Here is a 9,501-nt window from a genome sequence, read left to right on the forward strand (position 1 = left end):
ATTTAGCACTGTTATGTTGCACAAGGAAATATACATTTAAATGTATATTCATGTTCTCATAGACAAGTAATCAAAAGTAGTAATAGGGATGTTAATAATGTTTAAATGTATAAAAAGTAATATACAGACGTCTATAAAACTAATATTCTGCCTGTTTACACCACTACGCTGTATGTTTGCAAGGTGTAAACCAACACTGTTATTTTCCTTTGCAGCAGGTATACTCCATACTAGAAGTGGCATTTTAGGTTAAAATGCCAGTATGGTCCTTTACAAAACAATGGTTAATCATGGAAAGACAACATCAATGTATACTTATGGACATTTATTTATAGAACTTAAAGAAAACAGTGAAGAAGGATCAGCAATCTGAAGACATGACTGTGCATAAAAACTTGGAGAAGTCAATGACAGGAATAATTGAAAAGTACAGAAAGAAATAGTTTACATACAGAACTATATAGCTTCATGCATGTGTCAATGAAATGTTGACTTGCTTTTAGTTTCCCACAATAAACGAAAGCCTCCATGTACAATAGTCATTACACAAAGACGTTTCAGAAATATTTTATAATGATATTCCCTCTGCCATGTTCATGCCTCATCATGCAGCATTGTACTGACTCACTGTCAGTGCATGGTCAATGCATTATAAATTACTACTCTTGAGGGAGGTCAACAAAGTAAGATGACTTTCAGCCATACTCTTCTTAAAGTGTTTAAGTCTGAAAGTATTCCTTGTGAGTCAGAATTTTTGCATCTGTTTTGAAGGATTACAATCTCCTTTTAGGTTTTCATAGAGGTCAATTGAAATACAGTAGTAGCTTTGAGACATGAGTCATAGAATTTAACTGGGGTTAGGGATTTATGTAATATTAAAAGCACATTTTAATGGAAATAAAACAAAATAAGCAAACATTTGCTTTAATGAACTGCTGCTTCCAACTGTAGGTGATGGCTTTTTATTTTTATTGGATACTCTAGCAATGGAATAAATGTTATTTTCTTACTATCCATACACAGGCAGTGAGATTAGACTATTAATCTACATGCACGGTTTAATTATTCAACATTCTGCTATCTGTAATCATACTGCAAGGTTTAGCTGTAGTCATCGCTTAGTATAACAAGCATGCAACAAATGTTAATACAACAAGAGGTATTAAGAATATCATTATAAAATATTGTTCCAGTAGCAATGGCTCAGGACAAATTTAATGCAAAGGCAGACGCAACTGGCCTGAGCATGCTTTAAAAAAAAAATCAGTACATGGAAAAACAGTACCACCAACCTTGCAGGGAAATTGACCTGAAGCAGCAGACATTAGGTTAAGACTGCTGAAGGGCAGCAGCGGCCCACCTTGTTGATTTCCAAATGACCAGGATTCCAGAAAAACTGAAAAATTGACTGTTGGGAAAAGTCTTTAACATTTCAGAGGTTTTTAAGGTGTTCATAGAAACTCAGATGTGGTACTTGGGAATCGAAAGAATGGCTGGCTAGCATGTGTACGACAGAGAGCCCACTCCACTCTTCTTCCTCCCACTTTTATCACACGTGAAACCTTTCAGCTTTGCCAGTCCATTTATACGTTTTTGTTTGTTTGTTTGTTTGTTTCTTTGTTTTGCAAAAAAAAGATAATAAAGCAGATGTGAGTATGGACCCACGTCAACTTGAATCAATGCAAAATGTATTTTCATTAATTTTGAAAATCTTTTATTTTGTACAAAAATAATTCACAACTGTCATTGCATTGTCACAAGCAGTGTCTATGTTCCCTAAAACAATGGAATGTTCCAGATGCTGGAATATTTCAGATATGAGCTACCTACATAGGGATTATGATGACAAAGAGTCATAGTTGCATACAATGAGAATCTGAACCAAGAGAAATAGAACTTAAATTATAAATAAATAATATAGCAATCAGATATATATTCAAAAAACCTGAACACTGATAATGAAAAGACTAAAATTTTAGGTATTCATGACTCTAGTAGTGTAATTTCCCATTTATGAATAGTGTTTTCTGTTATCAACAAGCTGTGCTATGCAAACTGCATCCTGGTGATATTCTGGTTTCATGAATTGGCAGGATTTAGGACTTTTTAGGAATGATAATAATAGTTAGCATTCTCTGAGTGTCTGCTATGCAACAGGTTGAGTACAAGTCACTTTATACGTTGTCTCTTTTTTTTCCTGATAACAATCCAGCATAACGTGCCCTGTTAGCCCTGTTTCACAGATGAGTCAGTGAAATTTAGAGAGGTGAACACAACTAAAAAGCAGCAAACCTTTAATCCCATAGTCTGACTCCAGAGCACACAACTCTCTACAATACTGGGTTGAATGTAAAGATTAGGAAATATTTGAGTGAACGACTAACTTTAGAAAGCAATATTTGTACACAGGTGCTTATTAACATATATACCTCTACATTTTTCAATCTATAAAAAGCATTATTTGATGCCTGCTCAATAATAAATTTGTGGTATTCAGATATTTCCAATTCAGATATAGATAGAATTTGACAAATTAATTTTACACACTTTGTTTAAAACTAAAGAATCTAGCTTAACATATAATTTAAAAAACTTTTCATTATGGCAACCAAAAGGAAGATATGTCCAAGAGTTTACCAACTCTACAGAGATTAATGGATGGATGGAAAGATGGACAGGTTGGAGGAGAGAGTCTAGTAAGTTTTGCTAACACATAAAATATGTTAAAGATAAAGCAGAATTCGACAACATACTACTAAAATATCATCTTGACGAACTAGTAACATTTTTAGTCTGGTCTTTGTGATAACAACACTGAAAAGGATACTGCCCTAATGGCAAAAACCTTTAGAAGTATGCCAAGAGTGGTTTTACTCTATGCAATTGGCATTAATTTATATCTTCCATCCAAGGCTAGTATAAGTTTAATGATCTTTGCCATGATATATTCATTTTATTTGTGTTTATAAGATACCAAAAATAAACAGTTGAAAAGTTAGTATTTCAAACAAGTGATGGATTATTCCTTACACGTTACAGAATGTGTTCCTTCCTTTAACTGGGTTGGCCAGTTTTTAAGCAAGAGAGAACAGTGTAGGCAAACCGGCACTAAACCAGGAGAAAATCTGTGTCTCATCTATACCTTATCTCGAAGTAACCACATTAGTTGACTGAGCTACTCAGCCTATCTTCCTCATTTGGAAAATGAGAGAATTAGAATAGATGATTAGAAAGTTCCTCTGTAGTCCAAAGTGTCTGTTTTATGACACGGGATTATCAGATAAACATAGACATACAATTATATATATATATATATATATATATATATATATCAATTAGCCTCTTAACCTAGACACAAGACAGTTAAAGCTTATGGCCTCAACTCACTGCTGAATTGATAATATCCAGGCACTCCTCATAAATTATAAATATAAATCAAACTTACTAAAATTAAAACCCTGTTTTTCACAAGATGTGTTCATCTTGAATTCTAGATTAATGAGAAAGGTGTCTAATTCTCATTAACCTTTAAATGTGAAATGTTAAATTTTCTAAATGGCAATTAATATACCGTATGATACATGAACCAAAAATGATTCGTACATTATAGGTCATACAGAACACTGGCCACTATTAAAAAAAAAAGAAGAAGATGCAAAAAGTATGTGCCAAACTTTTTAATTAACATGAAAAAGAGCACTGTTTTCAACGTATAAAAAATTAAGTAAGTAGAAATTCGTTGAAAAATAGTATGACTACGACAGTTCAAGTATGAGTTGTAAAAGGGAAAGAAAAGCAATTATGGGCATTTCATAACTAAGATCAAAATGACAAAGCAGGAAATGGGGAGGTCAGTTGAAATTTTGAAATGTGCCCCAATATTTCCAAGAAATTCTCTTTCCAGCCATCATTCCCAGAAGGGTCTTGGCCACAAATTCTGTTAGCTCTTCACAGGCTCGATGGGACCACTTAGTTGGTAGTTAGCACCAAGCTGTGCTGTCCAACACAGGAGCCGTATGCGTCCAGCCACATGTGGCTATCAAGCACTTGAAACATGCCCAGTTCAAAATGAAATGCGCTGCAAGTGTAAAATGCACAGCCAATTTCAAAGACTTAGCACAAAATTGTAAAATATCTCACTAATAATCTTTAAATTGATTACATGTTAAAGTGATAACTGTGTGGATGTATTAAGTTAAATATACTATAAGAAGTAGTTTCTCATGTTTCTTTTTCCTATTTTAGTGTGACAACCAGAAACTTTAAGTTACACATGTGGCTTGCATATGTGGCTTATAATATATTTCTATCTGACAGTACCAAATTAGAGAATAAGGCACAAAAAATGAATCCCATTAAAATATAATTACTAAATGCTGACCTAAGGAGTTGGGAGACAAGAAAGACACAGCTTAAGAAAGCAAAAGAAAGAGCTGCACCAAATTGAAAAGATAAAATGTGAGAAATATGGAAATCATCAGTAATGTAGATAGTAAAATGTTCTCCCTTTTGTTGTTGAGTACAGTTGACACACAATGTTAAAACGTTCTTTTTAACTGCACTTTGCTAACCAGCCATTATCCAATTGAGAATTGATTTTTTCCACTTACATCATTTCCAACTTCTTTTCCTAAAAATTCTCAAATCTTTCTGATTTTCAAATAACTATTTTCTTAATGAGCAATAAATAGGCCACTTGAGTGAATTATCTAAAAATATCTTTAGTAGGGCTTCTAGAAGTTCCTCAAATAAAATTCCTTCCTAACAACGACATAGAAAGGAACATTAAATGCAACCTCATCCGCGTATTACTTCACAGAAGCCACTCTGAAAAGCCTCTACATTGACACAGCATCAGTTAGATAAAAAGAACAGCAAGTTTCTGTCACTTTTCTAAGCAGGCCATCCATTTTGGAGCCTCTTTGTTTTCCTTAATCTTAATTTTTTTATACCTGCAGTCCTGAAGTCGAAAACCAAACACAATAGAAAGTTATTGAAAATATCAGTGTCGTCAAGAAACAGCTCTACTTTCCCACAATCTCTAAAAAAGCACAACCCACTCTCAAACCCCCACAGCTGCCCCATGCATGTCTTTTCTCCCTTAACCCCATCAGGGGGCATTTTTTATTGAAAAAAAAAAAAAAGATGTCTGTTATGGTATTACCCGATTTATCTTGCAGAGCAATAACTCTAGTTTGTCAGGTCTTGAATCATACTTGAGGGAACACAGAAGCTCTCATTGGGTTAATATAGAGAAATAACTTTTTCAATAAATACTGAGAAATTAGGGCATCAAGGGCACACAACAAAAAAGAATAAACTGAGGTTGAAATAAGCAAAGGTCCTTCATTTTCCACAAAGCAGGGCCACACGGAGCTGTTGTGACAGACCATGGGGCCACGACACCCATCTCCCAGCCCCTGACAGACTCTGCTCAGGTCTGATGCTAGAGGGAAGAAGGGAGGGACCGAAGCTGGGCTCCTCTGGCTCCCACTTGCTTCCTGGGTTGGAAACCTTGGCACAGATCCAAGCTAACTGCGCGGGGCTGGGCCTGAGCCACGTTCCTCCCGAAAACCAAACAGGGACAGCAGTCACCCTGGGCCACGCCAACACATCCTGGGTCCGGATCTCAGCTTGCCACCCATCCCCTAGGCGGTGTGTGGCTGCCACCTCACTTTGCCTGCACCGTCAGCCTAACGACTGCGCTCCCCACAAAACACACAGAGACGCAGAGCCGACACTGTTGGAGTCTTTTATTTCATGCTGTCACCGAGGTCGCAGCCCGGAGCCAGGTGGTAAACAGCCACGCGAGTAAGCGTGCCCGCGCTCCGGGGCTCCTGGGTACCACCAGGAGTCATCCTGTTCGTAGAGCTGGGTGCAGCTGTCGCCCCCTCCCGGACGGCCGGTCCTCTCGGAAGGCAGCACTGTAGGTGGCAGTGTGGACAGCACACCGCAGGGACAAGCGCAAGGAGACCACACAGCACTGTACGGAATGGATTAAACAGAATACGAAAGAGCTGGACCTGAGAGCCAGAAAATGGACAGACCTCAGGAGAAGGGGGCGTTTCTCTTAGAGGAGAGAAACCCCCGGAGAAAACACGAAGTACAGAAAAAAACAGAGCAAGCAATAGTGGCAAGATTGATTTGTTTTTTTCCTTTCTAGAATTCTGCATTGTCACTGACAGAAGGGGGAGGAAGAGCAGTTTACCTTCTGCCTCAATGGAAGACAGCAGCAGGGCCGCGCCCAGGGCGGCAAGCGCTGGGGGAAGCCTGGTCCGCATGCTCGGCCTCCGAGCTCACAGCCGCATGAAGGGATCTGCGGGAGGAAGCAGTGACCGTATCAGAACCGGGTCCGGGCAGGCCCGGAACCAGGTTAGAACTGGAGCCTGGACCTGGGCCAGGACCCGACCAGATCTGCCTTAATAACCGCAGGGCCCAGCCTCGAATATAATGGGCCTATTGTGGAGCAGTGTAAGTCAAGTTCATCTACTGCAGTTTAATCATGGCACTAAGAGGGATTTCAAGTTTAAAGAGGGTCCTGTTTTCCTGGAGGTTGGTCCTGCTTAGCATCCCCGGGTGACTGCCTTACCAGGCCCCACATGACTTCATCCTGCCTTGGTGATGGCTAATTCAGAGGTCATTTTATCCCTGACTCAACTAAATGTCTCTTCCAGCTGGGGATTTTATTTGGCCTGCAGCTTTTTCCTAGCTGCTGAACTCTTTAGGTAACTGTACTTTAGTGGTCTCAAGGTAATTTGGAAAAGTATAATAAACCTCTTTTACTCTCTTTTTTTCTTCATTTTGTTCTGCCTACCAATATGCAGCTCTTTAAGGTCTGAAATGGATTATACAGAAATATGTAAGGCCCAACTGAAACCTGACCCTACTGCTAGCTGTGTTCTCTTCACATCTGATAAATCCTTTACCCAAAATGAGGAGATAACAATTCTAAGATATATAATTTTAAAAAACAGGCAATAGAAGAGACAAAACACTCTCATCTGTTTTCCCAAGAGATTTTTAATAAAAATTCCCAATAATAATTAATATTTTCATTGAACTGTCCACTTAATCCAGAAGATTACGAGAATGTATCCTCCACAGGAGAATACATTCTATTCTAATTTTTCCTGATTCTGGAACTAGGTTATTAATTTCTTAAACACAAAGAGTCTTATTCATCTTTCGTGATTCCCAGCGCATAGTAGGTGCTTAACTATGTTAGCAGAAGGGAATCTTCTAAAATATTCTAAGGTCCAATCCACAGACAAAAGCCACTAGCAATGAGCTGAATTGGGAAGTTGCCAGAGGCAAGACATAAAAAGAGAGTTGACTGGGAAGTACATAAGTTATTGTAAGGCAACAGGCAAGGCTGCTTGAGAAACGAAGTCCTGCTTGGGAATCCAAAAATGAGCCAAAGGTCAAGCCCTCTTTGAGAAAAGAAACTGACAAGCTCCAACCATGCCCTTCCAAATTATTGGCACAATGTATTAGGGCATCTTTCCTCGGCCTGAGTGTAAATTGCGTTTTAAATGTCTGATGAGCAGGCGTGCCAAATTGCCCAGAGCTCCTTTTTATGAGGCCAAGATTAAAATGTTGGCGCTGCTCAGAAGATTCAAGGACTCCAGCAATTTCTTTCTCCCTAATTAACAGCTGTTTGACATTTCTAACCCTCTTCAACCATCAGTGAAAAGCAGGAGGTGAGGCTAGCCCATTGTTCCCATCAGCTGGCCTTAACTTTGCTACAATAATTTCCAGTTCAGTTGGCAGTCGTGCTCGCGAAGAGTTAAAGGCTGACTGACAATCCAACCATCAAAAAGCTGCGTTCAGACTTTTTTTTTTTTAAATTCCTGAACTCTTCACACACAAAAAAAAACCCTGAGAAGTGGAAGCGCTTTTGTCTGGGTCGAGAGCGCCACCTATTGGCTGCCTGACTCAGCGGCAAGAATGAATCACGTCGCGTCGGGATATCGGAACGTACAGTCAGTTCTACCAGCCCGCCAGGCATTCCGTCCATATGTTTAAAAAAAAGTTTTCTCTCCTTTTAGCCAAAACATTTACGTGAACGCTAAGGTCGGTGCTTCATTGAGCGTTCTCAGACATAAATGTCTGAAAGCGGCCGCCCCTACGTGTCCGCAAGGATTCCCTCACTTCACCCTCATGAATGAAAATGAGTCAGTTGCGGAGGAGCGGGTGCGGGGAGAGGGGAGGGGGAGGGGGTAGGTCTTAAGAAACTGGTCTCCTTCCACCCACTGCCCCCCTCCCACTCTCCTGGAAAAGACCAATTCTTTAACTCCTGAGTGCAGTTAAAAAAGAAAATTACACCTCCCCTCACCCACGGGGTTCCTCCAGATCCGTGCGCGTCACCTACCTCCTCTTTGACCCACTGCGACCTTGACATTAGTTAGCCAAGGGCGAGTTTAGCGCTCCTTTCCTTTCTTGCTCCATCCTTCCCCAGTACTCCTGCATACTTTAGGTTACGTAGTCCACGCTGCGGCCGGAGGGGGACAGAAAGGGGGTCCTGGAACGCCCCGCAAGGGTCACCCGAAGGTGCCCAAGGACCCTCGATTTGGGGTACCTCTTTTGCTCCCTGTCTTCGCGTCTCCGCTCCATAAATGAACCCGGCGCCCCACGCTCTCTGATCTTTATACACTATCTAGGATTTGCGACGCAAACTACTTCGAAGGTTCCACGGACCCCTCGACCAAGGCACTCGGGAAGAGGTCGGGAAGGGCGAGCTTTCTCGAGAAGTTGAGGAAGTCGGCCAAGGCTGCGTCTCCTAGAGCCGGATTAACCCACCATCATCGCAGATGCTTTGAAAAGCCGAGGAGCCAAAACACTCGACGAGGAATCTGTCTCAAGATGCCACACACGCCCGCGCAGCTTCGACGAGCTGCAGAGCACTCAGCCGGCCCGCCAAAGAATTCCGCGCCGTGCGTCACTAAAATACCTTCCCAGCGGCGCGGCTGCACCACCGCACCCCGGGAAAGCTCCGACCAAGAGGCAGCGAGCGGCCGGTGGCCCCAGAACCTGGGCCGCCCTTCCTGGAAGTCGACAGCATCTATAGATGAAATCCCTCTACGAGCAGAAACGCGGAACAGGGTGCTTCACGCACACACGGCCGCCCTGCATCAACTCGTAGGAGAAGCTACAACTCTTTGTCCCGCAAAGATAAAATGAATCACAGAACCCCAGGACACCCGGCAAATCCCAGGCACTGCTCCACTCTGACCAGTCCAAACGGGTCTCGCGCGCGGTCCCTAGGGACTTAGGGCAGCGCAAGGAACGGGCTAGAAACAAGGTTCCCTAGTTATCTTTGTGAGGGACGGGGTAAGGGGAAAGGGCTAGAAGCCGGACTAACCTGGGGCGGTGGTGTCCGAGGTAGCGGCGGCGACAGCGGCTTCCCGGCGTCGTAGAAGGCTGCGCTCGGCGTGACCCTCCGCACGCCCAGGCAATTGGCGCCGCGCTCCAGGAGCACCTGGCGGCTGCCGGGAGGCGGGC

General features: G+C 41.8%; 1 protein-coding gene across 7 annotated transcripts in view; it reads right to left on the reverse strand.

Moving 5' to 3' along the window:
- Nucleotides 1–9,501, reverse strand: part of COL12A1 (collagen type XII alpha 1 chain) — a 116,114-nt gene extending 106,613 nt beyond the window's left edge. For 4 of the 7 annotated variants that reach the window (XM_086707251.1, XM_086707247.1, XM_025926140.2 and 1 more), the window contains exons 1-2: nt 9,362–9,501; nt 6,209–6,316 (exon numbers count right to left, since the gene is read on the reverse strand). In XM_086707251.1, the coding sequence (XP_086563377.1) occupies nt 6,209–6,281 (73 nt within the window). In that variant the 5' untranslated portion in view covers nt 6,282–6,316; nt 9,362–9,501. Of the gene's footprint in view, nt 1–1,292; nt 3,245–6,208; nt 6,317–8,371; nt 9,315–9,361 lie in introns of those variants that run through there. The other 3 variants (XM_086707246.1, XM_086707252.1, XM_086707249.1) reach the window with 3 other exon arrangements.

This window comes from Puma concolor, chromosome B2 (assembly GCF_028749965.1).
Source record: "Puma concolor isolate L17-30 chromosome B2, mPumCon1.1.hap2, whole genome shotgun sequence".
Lineage (NCBI taxonomy): Eukaryota > Metazoa > Chordata > Mammalia > Carnivora > Felidae > Puma > Puma concolor.